The sequence below is a fragment of the Aspergillus melleus genome (genome assembly GCF_016097325.1).
Source record: "Aspergillus melleus strain CBS 546.65 chromosome Unknown contig3, whole genome shotgun sequence".
Classification (NCBI taxonomy): domain Eukaryota; kingdom Fungi; phylum Ascomycota; class Eurotiomycetes; order Eurotiales; family Aspergillaceae; genus Aspergillus; species Aspergillus melleus.
Genome location: NW_025763372.1, coordinates 1,501,084 through 1,527,466, shown reverse-complemented (window position 1 = coordinate 1,527,466; position 26,383 = coordinate 1,501,084). Strand labels below are relative to the sequence as shown.

The following is a 26,383-nucleotide window of genomic DNA, read 5'->3' as shown; positions in this document are numbered from 1 at the left end:
ACCCAGATTCCAGGGATCCACCAAGATCTGGAAGACGTGCTGTCATGGACGATCATCCCCGCAATCTGGATCTCTGACAGGGTGGGAAGGGAGATGGAGATTGGAGACTCCACGATGTGGATCACACGGTGGAAAGGCAAATAATAATGAGTTAGTGAGTTAGTGCCCTCCTGTTTAGGGCCCGACCTTGCAGGTGACAGAGGCGCATGATCCCACGTGAGCCCCCCGAGGCTGGACCAACTAGCCAGACTCGCGTACCGAACTCGACTGACGGCGTCCTCGCATCGACTGGCGCTAACTTGGGCCTTGGGTCTTGGTGGCTCCGGTCTCGTGGGATTCAGCACTGGCAACGAGCCCGTCAGATTGAACCGATGCAGGGCATCTTATGTGACATTCCTGAAAAGGATCCATCCATCCAGGCTGGTTCCGAATGCTATGCTGGCCGAGTCCCTTAGCAAACATCCTCGTCCTCGCGTCTCTACGAATGAGAGCGACTCATGTATTCCTGGGCAAGGGTCGACTGGGCCACTAAATCCTGTCTTTGTATCAGATCCCTTCCCTCCATTCTGAAGCCTTTCGCTGGCTCCAGGTCCCGTCTCAGCCAAACTTCTCCCCGCAGCTTATTCCCTCCGAAACGGAAAAACTGTCGCACAACAATCGGTCCTATCAGCCGCTAGCTTTAGGAGGGGTGGGCGATATGTATATAAAGATCAATCACGACGGTTATTTTCCCGTCATGTTTCCTCGATCCATCTCTCTTTTACAGCCTACACGCAGGCGATCTTTCTGCCGTTTCCTTCCCACGTCTGGTCAAATAGGGGTTCACGACTATTCGCAGATAGGGTTCCTGGCGAGTCTACAAGGGAAAAATGCAGCCCTCGGAGATGTTCGTAGGGTCAATTGACCAAGGCACTACGAGTACCCGATTCCTGATTTTCAATCGTGATGGGGAGCCCGTGGCGTCACATCAGGTGGAGTTTACCCAGATATACCCTAATCCTGGGTGAGTTGCAATCTTCCTTCGTGTGCGCACTTTCTGGCTAAACCTTTTCTCAGGTGGCATGAACACGACCCCCTAGAACTCGTATCTTCCGTCGAAACGTGTGTCGAAGAAGCCGTCAAGCAGTTTGAAGCCGAAGGCCACTCGCGGCATGACATCAAAGGCATTGGCATCACCAACCAACGCGAGACAACTGTGGTCTGGGACCATGAAACCGGGGAGCCGTTGTGCAATGCTATTGTTTGGACGGACACACGCTCGCAAGACATCGTCAGCGAGTTGAAGGAAAGACCCGGGGCGTCACAGCTGCAGCAACTGTGCGGCCTCCCTTTGTCGACCTATTCCTCCTCTACCAAGCTCCTTTGGATGCTGGCCCACGTCCCTGCGGTCAAGGATGCCTTCGAGCGCGGCAAATTGGCTTTTGGTACCGTCGATTCATGGCTTGTGTATCGCTTGAACGGGGGCCAGCAAGCGAACGTGTTCGTGTCGGACCCGACCAATGCATCGCGCACAATGTTCATGAATCTCGAGACCCTGCGGTATGATAACACGCTGCTTGACTTCTTCGGCATCCGGGGTAGAATCCATCTCCCTGCGATCGTGTCATCATCTGATGCACATGCCTACGGATTCATCTCCCACGGCACGCTTTCCGGCGTCCCCATCATGGGCTGTCTAGGTGATCAATCTGCAGCGCTAGTCGGCCAGAAGGGATTCTCCCCCGGCATGGCCAAGAATACCTATGGCACCGGTTGCTTTTTGTTGTATAACGTTGGCGATAAACCTGTTATCTCCACACATGGCCTGTTGGCTACGGTCGCCTACCATTTCGATGGCAAGCCCGTCTACGCGCTTGAAGGGAGTATCGCTGTTGGCGGCTCCGGAGTGAAGTTCTTGCAAAATAACCTGGAGTTCTTCCAAGACTCCAAAGAGGTAAACGACCTAGCACTCAGCGTCGAGGACAACGGTGGCTGTGTGTTTGTCACTGCATTTAGCGGACTTTTTGCACCATACTGGATTGACGATGCGAAGGGGACCATCTGTGGGTGTTCCCAACAACCCCAACTAAAGCAACTCCTCAAACCCATGCTAACAAAACCCTAAGTCGGGATCACCCAATACACCAAAAAGGGCCACATCGCCAGGGCCACGCTAGAGGCAACCTGCTTCCAAACCAAGGCCATCCTCGACGCCATGGAAAAGGACAGCGGACACGCACTGTCCGAACTAGCCGTTGACGGAGGAATGAGCAACTCCGACCTTGCCATGCAGGTAAGTCAATACTAATACCCTTCCAGTCCTTCCAACACTAATACTAACACATAACCAGATCCAAGCAGACCTTATCTCCATCCCCGTGTACCGGCCCAAGATGCGCGAAACCACCGCCCTGGGCGCCGCCATCGCCGCCGGTCTCGCCGTGGGCCTGTGGCGCAACTTCGCCGAGCTCCGAGACATCAACCGCGCCGGCGGCGCCGTCTTCGAACCACAGGTCAGTCGCAAAGAAAGCGCCAAGTCGTTTGCTCTGTGGGAAAAGGCCGTGAATATGGGCCGTGGCTGGATTGGCGATAAGGGACCGCAGGCGCAGACCCAGACCCAGACCCAGACCCAGACCCAGACCCATAACCACAACCACAACCACAGCCACCATCGCGAAAGGCAACAGTCTCCAGAGATCGTCAAGGCTCAGAATGAAGCGGTGAAGATCGCTTCGAACAAGGTTAATGGGGAGATCATCGCGCCGGTCAAACCGCCGCTGTTCAATCTTTGTAGTGATTTGGATGATGCGGATGAGGAGGATCTGTATTTGGAGTTGAGAAGGGTGGAGATCTTGCAGAGGATGAAGAAGTTGAGGAAGGTGAAGGTTACGTATTTATAAGGCTGTGTTTTGATTGAAGCGGATTGTTTTATACTACCGGACGTTGGTGGCTAGGTTTGTTGATATGAGTGCGTCAATATATTTGTTTACGATTCTTTGACCAGGGTAGTGGAATGAAGGTGATAATTATAATCGCGTAATAGTGCTAAACTACAATATAAACAGCGCTGTAGCTGAAAATAGAGAAATAGAAAAACAAAACAAATCGTAAATTTATCGCCTTAACACCCAGTTTCTCCCGACGAACAACCAAACCGAACTATCCCGCCTGCCCATCCCTCACAAAAACACAATTCATCTCCGACCCGGGACTCAGAGTGACCTCGAACCGCAGAACCGGATCCTCGACCGAGTCTTTGCCAGTCGCCGGCATGGCCTGGATACGCTCAAACGCCTGTAAAATCCGCACGATGGTATAACCCATCTCGATGGTAGCGAACTGTTGACCGATACAGATCCTCGGGCCGCCGTTGAAGGGAATAAAATGCCATGGCTTTGGCTGCCATCCGGACAGCCAGCGCTCCGGGAGCCATTTCTCGGGATCGAAGTACGTAGCCGAGCCAGGGGGGTCGTAGTGTTCGGCGCTTCGCTGCATGGTCATCGTGGAGTAGATGATGCGCGTGTTGGCGCGGACGCCGACAGGGGACAGGCCGTCCGGGCCGCCGCCCCGGGGAAGGGTGGTGTCGCGGAGCGAGTAGCGGACGTTGAAAGGGACGACGGGGTAGAGACGCATGGTCTCGTTGAGGACGGCGTTGAGGAATTTCATCTCCTTGAGGTCGGCGTAGGTGGGCTTTTGGGCGTCAGGGCCGAGACCCAGACGGTGACGGATCTCGTCGCGGAGTTTGGCGACTATTTGAGGGTTGCGCGAGAGTTCGAAGACACAATAGGATAGCGTGGTGGCGGTTGTGTCGCGGCCTGCCAGGAGGATGGCCACGAGCTGATCGCGTAGGACCCGCGGATCCCTTGTGAAGCGGGCGAGGGCTTCCAGGAATGTCTCCCGCTTGGAGAGTTTCTGGTCCAGCTCCGAGGGAGACAAGGAGAGGACATGGTTAATGTATGGTTGTATAAAATCGTCCATTAGTTTGAGGTTCTGTCGGAATTGCGTACGGGATAGCAGGCCGCTGAATATCCTGTTTTGCAGGTTAGTGAGTCCACACAACGTTGGCGAGCTTCGACGATGACTTACCCGAGACGGAAGAACTCGGCCTGGCGATGCTGCACATATCGAAATGCTTCGGCAAAAGTGGTCTTCGGATTCTGAAGACTATCTGTACCCTGTCCGAGGAGATAATCGGTAGCCGCGTCGAGAGTATAGCGAAAGAAGAGAGGGCCAACGTCCACCACCTTGCCAGCAACAGGCGATCGCTGACCTTCCAATAAAGGTATCAGATGCTGAACATGCTTCTCGAAGATCTCCGTGTCGACGATCCGTTCGCGAACAAACATGGGCCGGATCAGATGTCGCGAGCGAGACCACAATTCGCCATCCGTCGCGAAGATACTATCCCCAAGGAACTCCTTCCACTCGCGATGGAAACTCTCGCCTTTGCCATAGTCGAGGAATTGGCCCGTGAGAATGGCTTTGATGTTCTCGGGGTCCTTGGTGAAGATCGCTCGGGTCGAGACGCCCGCGTCGAGCTCTGCGGTTTTGGGACAGTCGACCGTCGACGCGCCTTTGGCGGTTTTGATGGCATTCTCCCAAAATTCTAGATCCCGACCCGCCTTGTTGGATTTAATCGATCGGTAAATGAAATCAATGGCTACAAGACACCATGAGCAATCACCCCGTCCATGTTATCTGCCAGCCACATACCATACGGCAGGCGGAATTGGACCTGCGCAGCCCTACTTCCTAGACTCGCGATCTGCCTGGAGACCTGGATTTTGCGAAACAAACACAGCAGAAAAAAGCCTCCCAGCAGACAGAGGTATGCCTGCGAAGAGGTCATCTGACTGACCAGCTTGTCGATCATCCTGATGGGGTATAATAGTGGTCCAATAATGTCAAGGTGATGCACGACGATAATTCTGTCGCATGCAGACACTCAAGCAAGTGGTAGAAACATAAAGCCCGTGAAGGGGGGAAGTGGTCGAGGTCAACATGGAATTAGAAATAGGGCTGCAGGGAGTGGCCGGAGATGGTCTAAATAGATGTTTAACACGGACAAAAGAAGAAGATCGACGGTCTCGTCATAAGCCACCAGGGCAGTTGTTCCCCCGCATCACGACTTCAGGCCCGGTCCGCTCGGCTGTCTACCCTTTTGTAGGTGCATTCACACTTCTGGACCGTGTAGTGGATGTAGAGATGATTCAAGAAGAGAAGAGAAGAAACAGTCCCGTGACTTCATTCACGCCACCGTCAGCCACCACAGTCCCACGTGACTCTGTGGCTGGACGAGGTGCCTTGGCGTCTTTCATCATCGGCCAAGTTCCTTGCAAAGCTTCCAGAAGGAAAAAAATAACATCTCCGAGTGTACTCGACTTGCGACGGATACATCCCTTTGGATCCCCGGATTTTCCCTCTACTTTCGTCAGTATCTCTCGTCTCCTTGGCGAATATCACCCATATCAGCCCTTGTTTCGAATCTTGCCTCCCAACCGGGTAGCGCGAGTTCCAGCGACCGACAGCCCCGACTTCGAATCTTCCGTCCTAGCACCTTTCACCACCTTTTGAATCCCCCCGCCTCTTGGTCAACTCTGACCTTCTACACTCCCCACCATGACGACGATGGTTGCGGCTGGTACCCCGCTCGCGGAGGCCTTGGCAAATGCGATTCAACCAAAGCTGGTCGAGATGGGATGGAGCTCCGACAGTGGGGATGACTCGGCGTTGATCGAGTATGTGATCCTGATGCTGGTCAACGGCAAGACCCAGGAACAGATTGCCGGGGAACTATCAAACGATCTTCTTGGTCTTGGCGAGGGTGATACGCAGGCGCTGGATTTCTCAACATGGCTTTTCGAACAAGTCGAATTCTTGAACCAACAGATTAATGGGGGAGGTGTACCGACAACGACGGAGGCGGACTCCATGCAGACTATCCCCTCCTTTGGTGACCAAGCCGCGTCTGCGCCTTCGCAGCCGATGTCTCAAGACGGTGCAATGGACGCGGATATGACCATGGGCGATGGCGGGGCCGCCAACGATGGAATGTAAGTTTATTTCTGTCTTTGATTAATATTTCTTCATTGCGCCTGTTGATTAGCGCTTGCGATTTGAGCTGACTGAGAATTGAACACAGACCCACCGGACCTAAAGCAATGCGCAATGGTCGCCACGGGGGACGAGGCAGAATGCTCAACCAGATCAACCGAGCAATGGACCGTGCCGACGGCCCTCTACACCGTATACGGGGCCAGTCGGGCGCCGGCACCGGCCGAATCAATGCTCATGGCAGAGATTATCCGAAGGGGCGCTTCCAGAACGGCAGCGGTAGAATGGGTGGCGGACGTCAGATGGGTGGAATGGGCATGAACCCGAACCAAATGGCAGCCGCAGGGAACATGATAAACATGCCAGCGAATGATCAGATGCACCTGATGTCCCTTCTCGAGGAACAGGCGCGCATGATGGCTCAATTCATGCCCGGATTTGTCTCTCCGGCGATCAACCCGGCCTTCCAACCCAACGCCCCCCAACAAGGTCGCTCTCTATTCGACCGTGTCGAGCGCCAGCACGGCCGCCGACCGCACGGATCCTTTAACAACCGACGCGAGAAGCACGCCGATGTCAATATGGACATGAAATCCGACCAAGCACAGGACGGCGAACTAGATGAGAACAACACCAACAGCGTCTGCCGCTTCAACCTCCGATGCACCCGGAAAGACTGTCCCTTCGCACATCAGTCACCTGCCGCTCCCGATGGAACTCCCGTGGATATCTCCGATATCTGTTCGTACGGCGCAGCTTGCAAGAACCGGAAATGCACCGGCCGCCACCCGTCACCCGCCGTCAAGTCGGCACACCAGGCCGAAGAGCTTTGCAGGTTCTTCCCGCATTGCGCCAATCCCCATTGCCACTTCAAACACCCCGACATGCCGCTGTGTCGCAACGGGGCCGACTGCTCCGTGTCTGGTTGCAAGTTTACCCACGTTCAAACCCCGTGCAAGTTTAACCCGTGTCTCAACCCTAGTTGCCCCTACCGACATGAAGAGGGCCAAAGGGGGGCGTTCTCCGACAAAGTGTGGACGGCCGGCGAGGACAAATCCCATGTTAGCGAGAGGAAGTTTGTGGCCGACGAGGGCGCCGCGGAGGAACTGATCAAGCCTGATGGTCCCGCGGAGGGCTCCTCGCAAACCCAAGAGATCATAACGTGATGGTGGACGATTTGAATATGCAACACTTTCCCCCCCCCCTTTGTGTTGTCTTACTGTGACGAACCTGAATTTCCATTTCTCTTCTATGCTTTAATTATCATGTATTACTTTGTGCGCATGCAATTGATGGGCGGCTTGGTAGGAAGGGCGTTTTAATTCGATTTGGCCGATTCCCGACAAAAAGGGAGCAATATTCTATTGGCTTGTAAATAGATGTGGATATGACGAGATCTCGTTGCTGCTTAAGTCACCACGATCGTTGGGATTCTGATTCACCATATTTCATGTTCATTCATGGAGTGTAGACCTATATGTGCTGTATACAAGGTGCCTGATTAGTATGTAGCATGAGCGGACGCCGGAGATTACATCACCTGACTGATATCATCATCCGCGAAAGTTGACCCTCGTCTTCCCTACCTTCTTCCTCTCCTTCGCATTTCTCCTTCTCCTCATTTTCTCCTCCCAATTGCGGCAATGCGGTTGCCGCATGCCTCGAGCCATGCGCTGAAGGGGTCACGACTATCATTGGCCCTCGCCCGTAATGGACAGAGACGGTCTCTCCATACCCCGACGTACGACGCCGCGGTTGTCGGTGGTGGCATAACCGGGCTCACGACAGCCTACCGACTTTCTAGAGATCCGAAATGCTCTAAAATCACCCTGTACGAAAAGTCAAAGAATGTGGGAGGCTGGTTACAATCTGAGAAAATCCCCTTCAAGGATGGACATGTGGTTTTTGAGTATGGCCCGCGGACCTTGCGGACTGCGTTACCCAGCTGTCTCCCGCTCCTCGACCTGGTAGGAAGCTTCACGCATCAGGTCCATTCCCCGGCGACGACCACTTGGAGCTAACAATTTCTTGTCTGCTTCAGCTGGAAGAATTAGACTTACTCGGCGAAGTTCTGGTCACCAGCAAAACCTCCGCGGCCGCCCTCAATCGTTACATCTACTACCCCGACCATTTGGCTCGCGTGCCAGCGCCGGACCCTGCGCGCGGGGCGCTCGGCAATGCCTTGTCCTTGATGTGGAGCTTGTTCCGCGAGCCTGTGTTCAAGAGCATTTTCTTGGGCATCTATAACGACATACAGAGTCCTGCCCCGCAAAAGCTCAAGGCCGACGAATCTGTCGGGGATTTCATCTCGCGCCGACTATCGCCGGAATTGGCCGATAATCTGGTCTCGAGTGTATTCCACGGAATCTATGCCGGTGACATCTATCAACTCAGCGCAGAAGCGCTGCTAGGTCAACACCGTGAACCAGAAGGTGGGGTACCTAGTATAATGCTTCGGCTGATCAACGAAGCGCGGATGAACCACACACCTGAGCTCCTCGATGACCAACTGGCTATGGAACTCATTCTTGAGGAAAAGTCCCGTAGTTATCTAAACGCTTTGGCGGTCTTGGTCCGCCAGGCCAGTGTTCTCACCCTACGAAATGGCCTCGGCCAGCTCACCGATGCGTTGTTGGCTGCATTGGCCAAATCGAAGAAAGTCGATATTTTGCCAGAGGCGGAGGTTACGGCCATCAGCCGGAATCAAAACTCTTCGAATATAACAGTTAGTGTTGAGACCATTTCCCTGCCCAGTGCGCGCAACGATACTTATACGAACCAGATCAGTCACGGACAAGATGAGCACCGCATGCACAACCGTGTAGTTTCCACGATCCCAGCTCCTCATCTCGCAAAGGCACTGCGACAAGGCGGCGGAGAGGACAAGAAACTCCCCCACAATACGATTCAGGCCCTTGAAGAGCACAACTACGCCGTGACGGTCATGGTGGTGAACCTCTTCTACGAGAAGGAAGATTTGCTTCCGGTGAAAGGCTTTGGGTACCTGATCCCACGGTCAATCCCCTTCGAACAGAACCCGGAGAGGGGACTGGGGGTGATTTTCGGATCCGAGACTAGCGCTGGCCAAGATACGGTGCCCGGCACCAAACTCACGGTCATGCTGGGCGGCCACTTATGGGACGGCTGGACGGAATCCGACTACCCGGACCATGATACCGCCGTCAAAATGGCCCGCACCTTGCTGGAGAGACACCTGGGTATCACCGACGCACCGGCCATAAGCCGTAGCCGCCTGCACCGGAATGCGATTCCTCAGTATACTGTCGGTCATCCGGCTCGCATGGATAGGATTTCCGAGTCAGCTCGCGCAGATTTCAGCAACCGGTTGAGTCTTGCCGGAAGCTGGTACGGCGGCATCGGCGTAGTCGACTGTATCCGACACGCATATTTGACGGCGGCATACGGGGTTAGCGCGCAGAAGCTCAGGTCTGGCGGGCAAGATAGACCCTGGAAGCTCTTCAACTACACGCAGTGGGAGCTGGAGGGGGGTATTGTCAAGTCGCCGGTCCGGTTGGTCTGGAGAAGGCCCGACTCAAAAAATTGATAAACATTTAATACCATGTAAATATAGATTTCTGCATTGATGTTGCTTTCTATGGAAAGGGGGTTCGGGCTGCGGCCTGTCTGGGCAACATACTCGACCGTCTGCCATAAACACCAGATGTTCCCCTATTCCCTTGTATTTGAAACCAGTTCAGACATTTGCAGTATAAGAACGGAAGATTTAACGAAATCGATCATACAGCACGCTGTGAAAGATTACACCCTGAAGTTCCTGTGTAAATTTTCATCATAAGTCCTCATCCCGGGAGATACTTAATCCAGTCTGTAGCAGTAAGTCTCCCCTCGACAGTCCCACAGAGGACGGAAGAACACTTGTTGGTGATGGATTGATGCTGTCGGGTAAATGGCTATTTGTGCGGAGGGCCGATCAACCCTTTCTGAAGATAATCGTCGTTCATCATTCATCATCCCATGAAGCATAATATTCGCTGGGAACGGCTGCGCTGGAGCATCATCAGGTTCCGCAGCGAGTCTCGCCTGGCGATGCGGGGAGATCATCACGATATCGCAGTTGGGTCATAAAAAATAGAAGGTCTTGTGACGACCACGCCAGTTCATGTGATTCAGGCCTTCTCATTCTCTTGACCATCTGTCTTTTTGTCCCCGTTCGAGTCGAACCCCAGCCCTTCCAGCTGACGAATGAGTTCCTGGATCTTGATGACCTTGTCGAACTGCTCGGGAAGCAAATCCTCGCCCTGGTTCTTTTTGTCCCGCAGTTCGCGAGCCTGCCTTAACTTCTTCTTCAAGTTGCGTGCCTTCTTCTCCTTCTCAGCTTCGGGGTCCAGCGCTTCTTCCGCGGGTTTCGCGGTTCCGTTCGAGGTGGTCTTCTCTGCCGGAGCCCGCCAGTTCTCGATATCCTTCACATTCTTCGAGTCCGTCGAACTAGGGCCGTCCTGGTTGGCCTTGGCCTTCTTCTTGGCTTCCCGACGTTTCGCATTCTTGTTGCTGGAGGCGCTGGCGGCCTTGGTGTTGGGTTCCTCGGTGTTCAACGTTTCCGCACCAGGCACCCCCCCGGTCTTCCCACGATTCTTCCAGGCCTCGGCGGCACGGGTCTTGTAGAGTTCGACATCCTCAGGAGGACGGTAACCGGGACGCACGCGAATTTCACGACGTTTGGAGCCATCCGCACGCAAGGAGGAAGGGATGTATCGCTCGCCGGTCGCAGCGTCGGTGGTGATTCCGGAGTTCGTCGAGTTCGTCGAAGCCATGAGTGAATGAGTGGAATATGTTGATAATGTAGAGACTGAGAGAGTGAATAAGACAGTAGCACAGAGGTCCCACAGTTCTAACCCGGCAGATCAGAGACGTGGGAAAGTGAATGAATTTATGAAGATAACGATCTCAACTGGTGGGGGTTTCCTCTCTTTTTCTTTTCGGGAGGCTCTGCAGGGAGGAACCGGGCGGGCCAATCAGCGACCCGGTGATTCCCGGCAACTTCGAAACTTCAACTTCCTCTCCTTCCACTCCGTTCTCTCCTCGCTCTCGTCAATTGCTCCCTGCCTCGACTTCTCTTCCCCGCATTCCCTTTCTTTTCGCTCCATCCACATCCATCACAATGGCCGGCGCCGTAAGTTCTTCGTCTAACGTCTGCTTTGACTGTGGGAGGGTTCAATGGCTAACTGCAGCTCGTCTTCCGTCCAGATCGCTTCCGCTATCTACCAGCATGTCTCCCCCTCTGAATTGCGCCCTCGACCCGGACGCTTTAATCGGTCTTGTCTCGACTAATACCTTTTTGTCTGTTGTGTTTAGGGGCCTCATCCGCCGGAACGCGGTTTTCCTGACCACCATCTTCGCCAGTGCCTTTGCCTTCGAGATGTGCGTGTGAACTCCCGCCGCTATTTCTAATCGCGGCCACTGACCATACTTGCGACCACAGTGCCTTCGACTCGGCCTCGAACTCCATCTGGGATACCATCAACCGCGGCGTATGTGACCCATTGAGACACGACTTGGCCCCCTCCTGACTCGACGCATGATTGCATGATTGCATGATAAGCATATCACTAACCAGCTTTCCTGATCTATAGCGGCAATGGAAGGACATCAAGCACCGATACATGGTTAAGGACGAGGAGGAGGATGACGACTAAAGGAATAAACCGGGATTGATGGATGATTCCAAAGCACCTCATGTTGTTATAATACTTCACCGGCGAGACCGGGCAGGGGATGGGGATAGGGACTACTGAGTGTGAATGTATGAAATAGAGTTTTTTGTGCCAAACCTGTAACCACACTGGAATATACCGGGCTGCTTTCCTGTCTCAATTCATCATGTCCATCGTGCTGTAGAGAGGCTGCTCACTGTTAAGAGAGAAGCGGGAAGGTCGCGCCAAGCCGTCGTCATCCCGAGACCGCCATCCTCCACTTACTTCTTCGTCCCTTCACCTTGCGGTCAATTTGGCCTCCCATTTCTCTGACGTGTTGTGCAACCGCTGTCTATGGCTGAATAGCTCATCAGTCTGGAACCGGGAATATTCATTACGATTGAATTCTTGGTGGGTGCGTCCAGCCTTGCATGTTTGAATCCGCCAATCTTCCCCCCCCCCTCCCCCCCCCCCCACAGTGACATCGATTTCCTTTCTAATCATCGATAACTAAGCGTCAAATTGATAGTGAGCTAGATTTTTCTCCCCTCCTCCGCCTTCTGGGTTGACCTTCATTATTGTATCTCTCTTCTTTCTTTTATTTTTTTTTTCTCTTGTGATTTTCATCACTGCCCTCCTCGATACTCTTGGAATTTCTTTGACCGTCTCCCTAGGGTTCCTCCTAACCTCGACCTCTCCTCCGCTTCCGCCACACCGAGCCCCATTTCTCTCGCCCAACTTCCCCTCAATACCGCCATCGGGCTCGAAACATTTGGACAGCCGCATGGGTGTCGCTTCGTCACGGCAACAACGGTAAATGATGCTCACGGAATGTGAGAGGATCCTGGGTCAAGGCCTCCTGCGACTTCCGGCCAAGCATGGTTATCGCTATGGCCCCCAGGCGGAGAGGGACCTACTAGAACTTCTTTTCCGCTCCCTCACCGGCCACGACGAGGGTCGCCTTCGAGAATTATTCCCCGACGGGCTGCCCGCCGGTCCCTGGAGGCTGGCGGAGGCCCAGGGCGCCAAGGAAGGAGCTGAGTACACCGAGGCGGCGCGGGGCAAGCGGTGCGGCCATATCTTCCGAGCCGGCGAGGCTACCTACCGATGCGTCACCTGCGCTGCCGACGATACGTGCGTGCTCTGCAGTCGGTGTTTCGACTCCTCCGACCACACCGGCCACCAGTACCAGATCTCGCTGTCGTCGGGCAACTGCGGCTGCTGCGACTGCGGGGATGAGGAGGCCTGGCGGCTGCCGTTGTTCTGCGCCATCCACTCGGAAAGTGAAGAGAAGAAGAAGGACAAGGACCGCGCGCAGTCGCATCTGCCGCGGGAGTGGGTGGACAATATCCGGCTGACCATCTCGCGCGTGCTGGACTACTTCTGCGACGTGATCTCGTGCTCGCCGGAGCAGTTGCGGCTGCCGAAGACCGTGGAGGGCATCCGGCAGGACGAGGAGGCGTCGCGGCTGCGGTCGGAATGGTACGGCGAAGGGGACCAGGAGGAGACAGAACCCGAATTCGCGGTGGCCCTGTGGAACGACGAGAAGCATACGATCCGGGACGTCGCGCATCAAGTGAGTCGGGCATGTCGACAGAACGACCGGTTTGGCGTGGACCGAGCCCACGAGACAAACGACATTGGACGCAGCGTGGTCAAATACTCCACGAACCTCGAGCAATTGTTGAATGTCTCGAAGGTGATTGAGCAGATAAAGGTCACCGTCACCATTCGATCGTCTCGGGACACGTTCCGGGAGCAGATGTGCGGTACCATCGTGGAGTGGTTCGCCGACATTGCGGGATGCAGCGTTCTGGGTGATAACGAGATTTTGCGCCACACCATCTGTCACGAGCTGATGAGTTCTTGGCAACGGGGTAGCGGTGCTTATAACGCAGAGATCGGTCTTCGGGGGATCGATGACCACCAGCGTTCGGAAAATGTCCCATTCCGGACAGTCATGCTCACCGTATCCCCTCAGGGCCAGGTGGTTTTGGCCGCCGGCAACGACGATGACGATGACGACGATCTGGCAAACGGGGACGAACCGGATCCGAACGAGGTGGAGGGCGATGATGACGATGAATTTATTGAACATGACGATGCTGATGACGAGGATGAGGAAATGGAGATTGATCTTAACCGCCTGCGGGAAGAGGTGGATGAGGATGAGGACATGGTGATGGGCAACGCTGATGATGTTCTTGACATCGGCCACCACCTCATGGGCTTTGTGACCCAACGGACGCCGGCTCCTGAGGATGAACCTCAGCAGGAGCAGCAGAATGGACAAGAGCATGGAGAGAGGCAGGAACAGGAACGGCATCAACCGACCCAGTCACCTTCGCAGGTTGAGGAGGCCCAGCAATCTACGTCGAACAATTCCGGTTCCGGTGACAACGGCGAGGATACCGCGATGGAGTATATCCGCATTCCCAAGACGCCATCTGCAGTGGTCAAGCCCTCGCGAGCCAGCACTCCTAGTTACTGGCGAGTGCGGCCTTCTGTTCCTCTCAAGGGCGATGCTGTGCCCCCGTACGAGGACCTATGGAAACGAACGCGACTTGACTGGATGATTCTTTTTGACCTGAGGCTGTGGAAGAAAACGCGTACCGACCTTCGCGACCTTTATATCGGCACCGTGGTGAATGTTCCGGAGTTCAAGCGAATTATCGCGTTGCGCTTGTCTGCTCTCTACACGGCATTGGCGCAACTATACCTGATTGCCGACCGAGAACCAGACCACTCCATTGTCAACTTGTCGCTGCAGCTTCTCACGACGCCCTCTATCACCGAGGAGATCGTACTCCGAGGAAATTTCTTAACCAAGGTCATGGCCATCCTGTATACGTTCCTCACGACACGGCAGGTTGGTGAGCCATTCGACGTGAATCCCAATGCCACCTTGGCGTTCGATGCTGGTTCCGTGACAAATCGCCGCCTGTATCACTTCTTCCTCGATCTGCGATACCTCCTCCAGTCAGAGTACGTGCAGGCCCGCGTGAGGACGGAGGATCAATATCTCGGTCAATTCTTGGATCTGGTCAAGCTGTCGCAAGGCATCTGCCCTAACGTGCGCGCTGTGGGGGAACACGTGGAGTACGAGACGGATGCTTGGATCAGCGCGTCGATTCTCATGCGCGAGATCAACCGACTTTGTCGCCAGTTCTGCGAGGCGTTCCGAAACCCTGAAGTGGATGGCGGTGCCAATCTACTGAGAGCGATGAAGGTGGCTACAATCACCGCTGTAGCGCACTCTACAGGCGTCGAGCGCCAGCGTTTCGAACAGGCCGAGATCAAGGACTACGTCTCATTCAAGACCCTGCCGCCTTTTGATTTCGAGGTCGATCAGAGCCACATTCCCCGCTATCGCGTAGTATCCTTCGTTGTCGAACGGGGCTCTATCAGTTTCCACCATGCTCTGCATTATACCCTCTCCTGGCTACTTGAATGCGGACGTGGTATGAGCAGCGCCGTGATGCGGGACGCCCTGTTTGAAGCTGCGAAGGTTGCCAATGACAAGTTCATCCACGATAGCACCCTCGGGCCGGAAGATCTTCTGCTTTCAATGTTTGACTATCCCCTCCGGGTGTGTGCGTGGTTGGCGCAGATGAAGGCTGGTATGTGGGTGCGCAACGGTCTGAGCTTGCGCCATCAGATGTCGCAGTACCGTGGTGTCTCGTCCCGCGACTTTGCCTACTATCGCGATATCTTCCTGCTGCAAACCGCCCTGGTAACCTGTGACCCTAGCAGGGTGCTTGCGTCCATTGCGGATCGATTTGGAATGGTGGATTGGATGACCAAGGACTACACCCCGCGCCCCAGCTACGAGGATACCCAGATTGTCGACGTGGCCGAGGAATTCGTGCATCTGCTGGTGATCCTCTTGACCGATCGGAACTCGCTCACGGCCATCGACGACAGCGACCTGGCGATGCACCAGAACATTAGCCGCGATATTGCGCACGTGCTGTGTTTCAGGCCTCTCTCCTTTTCGGACCTGTCCACCCGCCTCAGTGACAAGCTCCTGGACTCAGACATGTTCCAGGACGTGCTGGAGGAGGTGGCATCGTTCCGCCCGCCAGAAGGTCTCAACGACACAGGTACCTTCGAGCTCAAGCCGGAGTATCTTGATCTCATCGACCCGTACAGTGCCCACTACACCAAGAACCAGCGCGACGAGGCAGAGAACATCTACAGGGAGTGGGTAGCCAAGAAGACCGGCAAGAAGGCATCCGACGTCGTGTTCGAGCCCAAACTCCGTCCCATCACCTCGGGGGCCTTCTCGGACCTTCCTCGTTTCACCCGGACCTTGCTGTTTGCCCAGGTGGTCCACCACTGTCTGGAATACGTGATGTCCTCGAAGGATCGTACACCCAACATTCCCTCCACGCGCGTGGAAACCTTCCTGCAAGTGGTCCTGCACTTGATTCTCGCCGCCACGCTGGAAGACAACGCCGGCGATGACATGTCGGACGAGTCGTCTTCTTTCGTGTCGCATGCCTTGACCAAGGCCCGGGAAACCCAGGCTGGCTACTTGACCATCATTGGTCTGCTCGAGAAGATCTCTATCATGGGCGAATTCTCCGCCTGTGGCGCCAAGATCCGGCATATCTTGAAGCGGCTGTGGCAGAAGCGGCCTGGAGCGTATGCGTCGGCCACTGCGTCTCTCAAGTTCCCCTTCGATCGGATTGAGACGAACTCGCCGGCTATCGATACGGACAATGAGAAAGAGACTAAGAAGAAGCAGGCCTTGGAAAGACAGGCACGGGTCATGGCTCAATTCCAGCAGCAGCAACAGAACTTCCTGAACAGCCAAGGTGACATCGACTGGGGCGAGGAGGACTTCAGTGATCTCGAGTCGGAGTCCGAGGCTGCTCCGGAGGCCAAACTCTGGAAATACCCCAGTGGAACCTGCATTCTGTGTCAAGAGGAGACCAGCGACTCTCGACTCTATGGCACATTCGCCCTTATTCAGGACAGCAGCATCATGAGACAGACCGACATCCGGGACCCCGACTGGATTCGAGAGGTGCTGAAGACCCCGTCTAGCCTGGACAAGTCTGCGGAGGCTATCCGGCCGTTTGGAGTTGCTGGTGAGAACCGCACGATGGTGCGTCGACTGGATTCGACCGGTGGGGAGGTGATCAGCGAAAAGGTTGGACTCAGCAAAGGCTTCAACGCGAAGAACACCCTCCGAGGCCCCGTTACCACTGGCTGTGGGCACATCATGCATTACTCCTGCTTCGAGGTCTACTATACTGCTACACAGCGACGTCACACCCAGCAGATCGCGCGAAACCACCCCGAGTGTCTGCAGTTGAAGGAGTTCGTCTGTCCCCTCTGCAAGGCCTTGGGCAATGCATTCCTTCCGATCACCTGGAAGGGCAAGGAAGAGTCTTATCCCGGCCCTCTCAGCACCACGTCATCCTTCGACGAGTTCATGGCCACCGAGGTCAAGGCCATCTTTGCGCAGCCGCGGAACTACAACCTTCTCATGGACAACGGTAGCGGCAACGCCTCGACGAGCCAGCACCAGCCCTACCAGGATATGTTCGTCGATTACCTCTCCAAAGCACTGGTGCCTCCGCTTGCCACCAAGGTAGACCAATTGATGAATTCTTCTCTCCCATCTACTACGCCTTACATCCCGCCAGCCAGGATGCCCATGCCTGGTATCTTCCCGGCTCAGGATGAAGTCCCTACCCCAAGCCCTCTCCAACATGTTTCCAGTCCCAGCGACAGTCCCATGTCGGAGCTTCTCCAGATCTACAAGCGGTTGAAGAAGACCCTGCGGCTAAACCACATCTACTCGACGTTCAGCCATTCACCTGAGACTATCAACACGGACGATCTGGTGCATACAGACTCCTTGTTCCAGACCTTTGGCTTCAGCATTGCTGCGGCCGAGATTTCGCAGCGCGGCGTTGAGTCAGAACCGGGCGCAACCCTCCTCGACAAGATCCCCCAGCTTACGCTGACCCATCTCCGCGTTTTGGCGGAGACGGCACTGTCCTACGCGGCCGTCGGGTGCCTGCACGACCGTACCAATCCCCACAGCCGCTCGATCGATGAGTTCCAGGAGATGCACCGCCACAAGATCTGCCAGCTGTTCGTCGGCCACCCCAGCCTGCAAGGCACGGCGCTTGTCGATGACGTCCGTGAGATCGAGCCTCTCCTGGGTATGGACACGTTTGTCTTCTTAGCCGAGAGCTCGCTCTCGCTTCTGCCGGTCCTCGACATGGATGTCCGCCATCTGATCCAGATGTGCTACGTGGCGGAGATTGTCAAGGTGGTCGTGACCTACGCGTTGTGGCCCCTTGGATTGAAGGAGGAGCTGGCTTCGAATGGGGAAGCGCATTACCTGCTAGACACGGAGCTGTCCGATGAGCGGTACGAAGCGACACGGCATTTCTTCAACTTCGTCGTCTCCGAGCTCAAGTCGAACTCGGTCGGACGCGCCGAAGGGTCCTCGTTCCCTGCCGAGAGCGGCTACGTCAAGGACGGCGAGGACTCGGTCACTCCCGGCGTCGTGATTGCGCTGCGACGTCTCATATCAACCTACGCGCTGACCTTCCTCCGCAAGGCCGTCATCCTGCTGCACGTCCAACACGGCGTGGAGTTCCCCAGCACCGGCTTCGCCGACCTGGGTGCATCCGAGCTGGACCGACTCACCAAGATGCTGCAACTGCCGACCCTGGATGACATCTTTACAGGCATGCGCCCTGCCCGCGCGAGCAGCCGTCCGTTCGACGGGGTTATCTCGGGGTGGATCTTCCACTGGAACGCATCTCGATCGGGGATCCGCATCGGCGACCACAAGCTGTGGCCCAGCCTGACGCATCCGGCCATCTACGAATTGGTCGGGTTGCCGAAGTATTTCGACAGCTTGATCGAAGAAGCCAACCGACGCCGTTGCCCGAAGTCCAAGAAGGAGCTGACCGATCCGAGCATCTGTTTGTTCTGCGGAGATATCTTCTGCTCGCAGGCCGTATGCTGTATGGAGAACAAGCTAGGCGGATGCAACCAGCACCTTCAGAAGTAAGTTTATTTTACTCGTGTACCTTAAGATCATGTACTAACTGATATCTGCAGATGCGGCAAAAACATCGGACTGTTCATCAACATCCGTAAATGCACCGTCCTTTACCTCCACAACCAGAATGGGTCCTGGCACTATGCCCCGTACCTGGACCGACACGGCGAAGTTGACCCGGGACTACGACGCAACCGCCAGCTGATCTTGAATCAGAAGCGGTACGACCGACTCCTTCGCGACGTATGGCTCTCGCATGGAGTGCCCGCAACGATCAGTCGGAAGTTGGAAGCGGACATCAACAACGGAGGATGGGAGACGATTTAAGTCAATTATTCAGAACATACTCGAAGAGGGAGGAGTGAAGGAAGGAAAAGGATGAGTACAATGCATTAATCAACTCCCATGTCTTATCTTTCTTTTTTGTGTATCTTTTTTCTTTTCCTTTTCTTGTTCTTATCTTTATTCTTCCTACATGGTTGTTCCATATTCATTTTTTCTGTTGATTGATGATGCATTGATACCTTCACGGGTGAGCCAAAAGCCATTGTGACGAGCTTGTTTGGGGTTTTCTTTTCTGTTGGACGTTATACATAGCTATTAGAATGAAGGGTTATTTGTTTCCGATTTATCAGAATCGGGCTGCATACTCCGTAGTATACATAGTAAGTCCATCAGTCAGGGTGATTCCATATACGTATGGTTGAGTTGCTGTCGACTAACACTTTGTGCAAATTAAATTCTTAACCGGCTGAACCCGCGTATAAATTATAAGTCACTGATAGTTCCCTAGCTAGTAAGCCTTTGGTCACAACCCTGTTGGTAAACCTTGTGGTTGATAGAGATCGTCCGGTCGTGGGTGATCCGCGCGAGTGCACCTTTTTTACTGAGCGAGCGCCCGCAGCTCTCCGCCTTTCCCTCCGCAACCGTTCGCGATCGAGACGATCTTCCTTCTCTTTCTGTTTTTTTTCTTACGCTTCTTACGGAGTAATTCCTGCGTGTCTCTCTATCTCTCTATTTTCATCTGTCACTTTTTCCTCTCTAGACAGACACGACCTGCGACCGAGGACGGAATCTCTCTTCTCCATGTCCTTTCGTTCACCATGAACAACGAACAATTTCGGCGTCTCCTTCTCGACAACGCCTCGAAATCCCAGAACCAGAAACAGTCCTCCCAATCTCCCAAGTCCCACGATTCATCGCGAGGTCATGGAAATGCAACGCCCGCTGCGGCTCCCTCGCTGGGATCTCGACTGAAGTCGAGCATTCCCATGACGCCGTGAGTTTTGTTCCTTTCTCACCCTGCCCAACCTAGTCCATCTCAGCTCAACTCAACAACCGTTCCACGATTTGTCTATCTTACCTACCTTGCTACTTCCCTACCTACCATACAGACTCCAGCTAATCTAACCTCTACTCTTTCCATCCGATACAGTCGCACCGTCGGAAACATCGACTTCGCGCGCCAACTATCCGACTACCACCGCGAGCAACACGCCCCGCCCTCCAAACGATTCAAATCCTCCGCGGCTCCGAAAGGCACGAAACTACCCTCCGGATATGAAGACCGAGCTGCGAAGCTCCGCGCCCTGGAGGAGGCGGGCGAGGGAGAAGGCAACGGCGGCGGCGGCGACGATGGCGAAAAGACGGATCTGGAGAAACGCGTCAAGGCGCTTGAGGAGATGGTGAAACTGGGACAGATCGATCAGGCGACGTTTGAGAAGCTACGGGGTGAAATGGGGGTTGGTGGGAACGTGGGGAGTACACATATGGTCAAGGGGTTGGATTGGGAGTTGTTGAGGAGGGTGAGAGCTGGGGAGGATGTGAATGCGCCGGGGAAAGAGGAGGAGGGGAAGGATGGGGAGGGAGAAGAGGAGAAGGGAGAGGGAGAGGAGGATGTGGACGATGCGTTTGATCGGGTGTTAGAGGAGAAAGGGGAAGCGCTTCCCTCTGCGCCGAAAGAGACGGAGCCCAAGAAGAAGAAAAAGGGGAATCTGGCCATGGCGCCTCCAGCAGCTCCGACTCCGCTTCCCAAGACGCGTGACGAGATTCTAAGACAGTTGCGGGAGAGTCGAGAGCGCGCTCGCTCGACGGCGATGGCACCGCCACCGCCACCAGCACAACCGGCTGCGCCGGAGTCTGTGCTGGGAGCACGGTTCAAGAAGGTCGGGGATGATGCTACGAAGGTGGAGAAGAAACGATGGGTGGAACAGGATGAGAACGGTCGACGAAAGGAGATCCTGCAGATTACGGATGCTCAGGGCAATACGAAGAGAAAGGTACGGTGGTTGGACAAGCCAGGCCAGTCGAACGGGGGCCTGTTGGCGCCGGACAAGGATGCAAAGCCCCTTGGTATGGAGGTACCGGTGGAAATTGCGTCCAAGACTGCGGCCCCGGTCGAGGCGGAGGACGAGGACGACGATATTTTCGCAGGGGTTGGGGCCGATTACAATCCCCTGGGGGATCTGGGCGAGGAGGACAGCAGCTCCTCAGATTCCGAGGATGAGACCTCAGTGGATGAGAAGAAGATCGAGGAGAGGGCCAGTGCGGATACAGGTGCGAATACAGACAGAAACACAGCGCCGCCTGCCGTGGAACCTACGGAGAAACCATCGCGCCCGCGCAATTACTTCTCGACGTCGACGAGCGACGAGCCCGAGCCCGTTGATCGATCCAACCCCCTGACCAAGGACCCGACGCTGCTGGCTGCGCTGAAGCGCGCTGCTGCACTGCGACAGGGCTCGCCGTCGGATGAAGCCGCAGAAGGAGGAGACGGCGACGAGGGCGTCGACTCGGACACGCTCCTTCGACGGAAGAGATTCCTGGAGGAAGCGCGACGACGCGAAGCGCAGGATGCGATGGACATGGATCTCGGGTTTGGCAACAGTCGCATTGAAGACGAGGAGGATGAAGAGGGGCCGACGTACGATGAACAACGGGGCGGCAAGAAGAGGAAGCGAGGGCCGAAGAAGAAGAAGGGGGACAAAGACAGTGTGTCTGACGTGATGCAGGTGCTCGAGGGACGAAAGAAATAAACCGGCTGTTGGGTCTGCTAGGAATATTCAATACCTGGAAATGGCAAATCTACGAGACCTCGAACTATCGAGCTATCGAACTATCGATCAATCAATCAAGGAAATGGACTGATCGTTACAGATCCGTTCCTGCGTCTTTTTCCACTCCTCCCCCTTTCGACTCTCGGATCGATGCATGCACAGTGGCTGAATGCCAGTTGTTTCAGCGTCAGGCACCAGGATAGCAGGACAGGCTAGTCGCGGTGCACTACTGTGTGTGCAACGTATTCCGAGTCCGACATCCAACGAACTCTTCCAGTCTCGACGCCACCACCGGAAGAAGCGGGTCTGGCGTGGCATCGCACTGGATGGCCTCGGGCGAGCATGTGGGCCCAGACCGCAGTCAACGTCAGCAAATTCACACCGGGTTCTCGAGAGGACTCAGAGGAGTTTGTGGACTGATTCTTTCGAGTCCAGAAGGGGATGGAGAAAGACTAAGAGAAAGTGAGTGGATCGCGGACGGGGTGGGCCTCGAATGGGTTGAACAGTGCAGGTGGCAGCAACAGCCGAGAGTCCAGACTCGCAGTCGTGAGTTAATATTTGATAACTGAATAAGTCAATAACTCAAGTCTAGTACTCCGTCTAGCGCCAATGTAAAAATAAAACCGGTAAAAATAATCTTCACAAAGGACACAACCTTCCCGGTCAACAAGACTAGTGAAAGAGATTGAATCAGGAGGTGTTCCCCAAGAGTTCAAGAAGTCAATAGCTACGACCTGGAAATTTCCGAGATCTCCAGAAATAGATCTCCGGGGGCATCAGGAGGAAACAAGTTAAGCAACTAGAGAGTCAGAATGTAACTGTGCCTCAGTAAGCGCTCACGTCATCCTCCTCTGCAGCTTGAATGAATCGTATGTGTTGGCGCTAAGCTGTTGGGCGCAGACTGGGAACTGATTGGAAGCGAAAGCTGCAAGCTGCAGAGCCTTGTTGAACAGATCATCAGGGGCAGCAATTCAATTCGATTCACGATCCCCTCGTCTACGGTGTAGTTACAGCAATTGATTCTGGTCGGTTCTGTTGGAGGTGTCACACTCACCGCCACTCAAAACGGTACCTGAATATACATCTCCACCGCAGTGCAATTACCCGCCATAGGATGTATCCCGAAGTACAGGCCCAACCCTAACGGAACCACGGATCGATCCATGGGCGACAGCACGAAATGATTGAAGAATGAGCACAAAGCGAGCAGCAGCACGAATGGGATTCTGGCCCCCTTCTAGCAAGTCCACGGATCGGCGGCCCTCACGATCCATGGGTCTGGCTCTCTGCAAGTTTGTCTTCCTACTCGGCTGTCGCTGTCTGTCCGTCTCAAGTTCTGACTAGTCTCTTTGCCAGGAACGAATAAAAGAATGAATAAATAAATAATGAAAATGGCAAAAGCAAAGAGAGGGAAAAAAATGAAACAAGCCAGGAACTAAAAACCTCTCCAGACTAGCGACGCTAAACCTGCCCATAGCCATACTCCGTAGCAGCCCGTCAAGCCCTAAACCGGGCCCCCTCTTCGACCCAAGGGAGTCCGACTGGGATATACTTAAAGAACCCAAGGGAATCCCCTTCGCCTCTTTTTCCACCTGCTCTTCTTCTGACCAAACCAGTCCTTCCTTCCTTTCTTTTTTGGCTTCTTTGCTGCAGAAACCGACTGTGCCGTGCGCAGTCATCGTCATTCCTTTTTTTTTTATAATCTTCCTTCCTACTCTACTATCCTTGACTACTGCTGTTAGTTGAGTCTATAGTTTTAGGAACCACTTTCCTTGAAGCATAACTCCTATCATATTATATCATCATTATCCTACATCGAGTGCCCCTCCCCCGCCCTCGACCAAAAGCAGAAAAAATGGTCTCCTTCACCCACCTCCTGACCGCCGGTCTCCTGGCCTCCTCCACGATGGCCATTCCCCACGGCCACACCCACGAACAGACGGTGCATCTCAAGCGCACGTCTCCCCGCGTCGTCCCCCGCGAGCTGTCCTCCAAGCGTGGCGCCGCCTACAACGAAGCTGAGGTGGTCAACTCGCTCTCCTCCAGCGGCAAGATCGGCTGGGCCTACGACTGGAACATGTACTCGAACGGCGAGCTGCCCACGGACATCGAGTTCGTGCCGATGCTCTGGGGCAGCAAGATGTTCGAGGGCTGGTCCGTGGCCATCCAGACGGCCCTGGCGTCGGGGTCCTCGTACATCATGGGGTTCAACGAGCCGGACATGCCCGAGCAGGCGAACATGCTCCCCGGTGACGCCGCGGGTTACTATAACCAGTACATCACGGACCTGAGCGGCCAGGCGAAGCTGGTCACTCCGGCCGTGACGAACGGCGTCGGCGAGAACCTCGGTCTGACCTGGATGCGCACCTTCCTGGAACAGTGCCAGGAGTGCGGCATCAGTGTGCTTGCTGTGCACTGGTACGGCGAGAACGCGGACGACTTCAAGAAATTCGTCAACGACGCCGTCGACCTCGCCAACGAATTTAACCTCGAGAGCACCTGGGTTACCGAGTTTGCGCTCAGCCAGGACATGAACGCCGGTGCCGCGTCGCGGACGAGTGTCGATTTCTTGAGCACGGTGCTGCCCTGGTTGGATGACAATGAGGCCGTCGGTCGGTATGCGTACTTCATGTGCAAGGATGGGTTCTTGCTGAACGCTGGTGGTTTGAGTATCAGTGGTGAGGCGTATGTTGCCTAGATGGGTTCGCAACGGTTTTTTGGGAATTTTCGTTTGAGTTCGATATACCTTGGGTTTGTTAGCTGAGGATATATCTTATATCCTAGAGTTGTTGGTTTATTTATTTCTAGTATATTTTATGCAGTTTGATATCATCTTCATCGAATATCAGTGTTCTCTTCTAGCTATACTCTTTTCCCCTCATTCCACAGTCCCCATTGTAACATCTATTTCCATTACTCATTGTGCGAAAGAAAGACAGAAGAAAGAAAGACACAAAGAGTGGATATTCACAAGAAGAGAGAGAAAAAAAAAATTAAAGAGACAAACCCACCCCAACCACACATCCACCCAACACCAAGACCCTAGAAACAGTCTAGAACGCACCCCAAGCGCAACATCCATTGCAGTGACATTACAATTTACAATCAAAGCCCCGACTTAACCTCACTAACACCAGATCCGTCAATTCATCCGACCCAAACCCCTCCCGTACTCCTGACTATCGGCTGTCTATCCATGGATCGTCTATCCGGACATTCAACGACATTGGTCGCGACGGGGGACCCGAGCCGGTTGATCCATGGATGAGCGTTGAATCAGTGACACATTCTTGTTTAATCACAATGTTCTGGTCTAGTAGACTAGTTTCTGGGAGCGGGGGTGTTGTTTCAGGACATTTTATGGTTCATTATTGAGGTCCATTTGCATGGATGGAAACCGTTTGTGGGTGCACGTTAGGGTAACGTAGATATGGAAATTAGGGTTTATTTTTTGTTGTAGCTTGATAGCTTAACCTGAATAATAGCAATTGGCCTACTCTGGATATGGAGAGAGTAAACCAGGAATCATAGCCATAACGCCTCTATGCCTCAATGAAGAGATTCATACTCGTACATACGCAAATCCGTTCGATGTGCCCACCAACGCCGTGCCCCGTTAACTATACAATACCGTGGGCTGTACCCCTCCAATGCCAGTTCAAATGCAAGATGATTCTGCTCAGCGGCGGCACTTACCCGCCAGGAGTGTCGGCCTCGCCCATCTCCGTATCCTGCGGTTCTGCGCCCGTGACCCCGTTGGGTTGCGCCTCAGCGGCCTCAGGCTCGCGTGAGGGTGCCTCAGGTTCCATGTCGGCCTCAGGTGCCATGTCGGCCTGAGGCTCTGTGTCGGCAGAGGCATCTCCCGTGCCATTTGGTTGTTGCTCTTCGCCCCTGTCTTGGTCTTTCTCTTGGCCTTCGTCTTCCTCCTCTCGTTCTTCGTACACTCGCACCAATCCGTCAATACCGCAGCTGACCATCAATCGCTGCTCCCCGAGCGACGCCGTGTCCACCCCCAGCACCACCCCGGCGTGACCCTCGATCCGCTGCAGGATCTTCTTGTTCACCACGTCCCAGCAGAGCACCGCGCCGTCCTCGCTGCCGCTGACCGCAAACGCCTCGGGCGGTGCGCCCGGTGCTCCGTACACGCCAAAGCCCCCCGACAGACTGTATTTCCGATTGCTGTGTCCCTGGTAGGTCTTGATGCAGCGTCCCTCCACATAGTTCCACAGCCGCACGCAGTCGTCCAGCGTCCACGCCAGCACGTACTTGCCGTTGGGCGAGAATTTGACCGCCGTCACCGGCGGGTTGTCCTCGTGCACCAGCGTCCGCAGGCACTGGCCCGTCGCCGTATCCCAGATGCGAATCAGCCCGTCCGTGGCGCACGAGGCCACCAGCGTCCCGTCCCACACCACGTCGATGCCGCCCACCGGGTCCGAATGCGCCGGCAGCGACCGCATCACGCTGGCCGACCGCACGTCCCAGAGAAACACCGCCTCGTCGTAGGAGCCGCTGGCCAGCATGTTGCCTTTAGGGGAGAATGCGATTTGATATACGTAGTTGTGGTGGCCGACGAAGGGAATGGGATG

General features: G+C 54.7%; 11 protein-coding genes across 11 annotated transcripts; 8 read left to right on the top strand and 3 right to left on the bottom strand.

Moving 5' to 3' along the window:
• Positions 1-262: 262 nt before the first annotated feature.
• On the top strand, positions 263-2,879 carry LDX57_005540 (glycerol kinase; the record flags this gene model as incomplete). The annotated part of the gene is made up of 4 exons (XM_046087226.1): positions 263-1,003; positions 1,057-2,042; positions 2,106-2,272; positions 2,331-2,879. Exons 1-4 carry the CDS (start codon positions 870-872, stop codon positions 2,877-2,879), a joined length of 1,836 nt encoding a protein of 611 aa, XP_045943193.1. The 5' UTR covers positions 263-869.
• Positions 2,880-3,138: 259 nt separating this feature from the next.
• On the bottom strand, positions 3,139-4,852 carry LDX57_005539 (cytochrome P450; the record flags this gene model as incomplete). Its single annotated transcript, XM_046087225.1, has 3 exons — positions 3,139-4,009; positions 4,066-4,639; positions 4,693-4,852. 3 exons carry the CDS (start codon positions 4,850-4,852, stop codon positions 3,139-3,141), a joined length of 1,605 nt encoding a protein of 534 aa, XP_045943192.1.
• A 470-nt stretch (positions 4,853-5,322) lies between these two features.
• LDX57_005538 (mRNA-binding protein NAB2) lies at positions 5,323-7,549 on the top strand. The gene is made up of 2 exons (XM_046087224.1): positions 5,323-6,032; positions 6,122-7,549. The coding sequence occupies exons 1-2, from the start codon at positions 5,599-5,601 to the stop codon at positions 7,197-7,199; spliced, it is 1,512 nt and encodes a 503-aa protein (XP_045943191.1). The 5' UTR covers positions 5,323-5,598; the 3' UTR covers positions 7,200-7,549.
• Positions 7,550-11,044, top strand: hem14 (oxygen-dependent protoporphyrinogen oxidase). Its single transcript, XM_046087223.1, has 3 exons — positions 7,550-8,000; positions 8,075-8,758; positions 8,816-11,044. Exons 1-3 carry the CDS (start codon positions 7,677-7,679, stop codon positions 9,596-9,598), a joined length of 1,791 nt encoding a protein of 596 aa, XP_045943190.1. The 5' UTR covers positions 7,550-7,676; the 3' UTR covers positions 9,599-11,044.
• LDX57_005536 (putative RNA binding protein Pym) lies at positions 10,182-10,826 on the bottom strand (the record flags this gene model as incomplete). Its single annotated transcript, XM_046087222.1, has 1 exon — positions 10,182-10,826. One exon carries the CDS (start codon positions 10,824-10,826, stop codon positions 10,182-10,184), a length of 645 nt encoding a protein of 214 aa, XP_045943189.1.
• On the top strand, positions 11,045-11,884 carry UQCR10 (cytochrome b-c1 complex subunit 9). The gene is made up of 5 exons (XM_046087221.1): positions 11,045-11,185; positions 11,260-11,279; positions 11,368-11,433; positions 11,495-11,543; positions 11,646-11,884. The coding sequence occupies exons 1-5, from the start codon at positions 11,174-11,176 to the stop codon at positions 11,706-11,708; spliced, it is 210 nt and encodes a 69-aa protein (XP_045943188.1). The 5' UTR covers positions 11,045-11,173; the 3' UTR covers positions 11,709-11,884.
• A 638-nt stretch (positions 11,885-12,522) lies between these two features.
• UBR1 (putative ubiquitin-protein ligase E3 component (UBR1)) lies at positions 12,523-19,068 on the top strand (the record flags this gene model as incomplete). Its single annotated transcript, XM_046087220.1, has 2 exons — positions 12,523-18,746; positions 18,801-19,068. 2 exons carry the CDS (start codon positions 12,523-12,525, stop codon positions 19,066-19,068), a joined length of 6,492 nt encoding a protein of 2,163 aa, XP_045943187.1.
• Positions 19,069-19,844: 776 nt separating this feature from the next.
• LDX57_005533 (uncharacterized protein) lies at positions 19,845-20,024 on the top strand (the record flags this gene model as incomplete). Its single annotated transcript, XM_046087219.1, has 1 exon — positions 19,845-20,024. One exon carries the CDS (start codon positions 19,845-19,847, stop codon positions 20,022-20,024), a length of 180 nt encoding a protein of 59 aa, XP_045943186.1.
• Positions 20,025-20,741: 717 nt separating this feature from the next.
• On the top strand, positions 20,742-21,776 carry LDX57_005532 (uncharacterized protein; the record flags this gene model as incomplete). The annotated part of the gene is made up of 1 exon (XM_046087218.1): positions 20,742-21,776. One exon carries the CDS (start codon positions 20,742-20,744, stop codon positions 21,774-21,776), a length of 1,035 nt encoding a protein of 344 aa, XP_045943185.1.
• A 1,876-nt stretch (positions 21,777-23,652) lies between these two features.
• Positions 23,653-24,495, top strand: LDX57_005531 (glycoside hydrolase family 128 protein; the record flags this gene model as incomplete). The annotated part of the gene is made up of 1 exon (XM_046087217.1): positions 23,653-24,495. One exon carries the CDS (start codon positions 23,653-23,655, stop codon positions 24,493-24,495), a length of 843 nt encoding a protein of 280 aa, XP_045943184.1.
• Positions 24,496-25,489: 994 nt separating this feature from the next.
• Positions 25,490-26,317, bottom strand: SWD3_2 (WD domain protein; the record flags this gene model as incomplete). The annotated part of the gene is made up of 1 exon (XM_046087216.1): positions 25,490-26,317. The coding sequence occupies one exon, from the start codon at positions 26,315-26,317 to the stop codon at positions 25,490-25,492; it is 828 nt and encodes a 275-aa protein (XP_045943183.1).
• Positions 26,318-26,383: the final 66 nt, after the last annotated feature.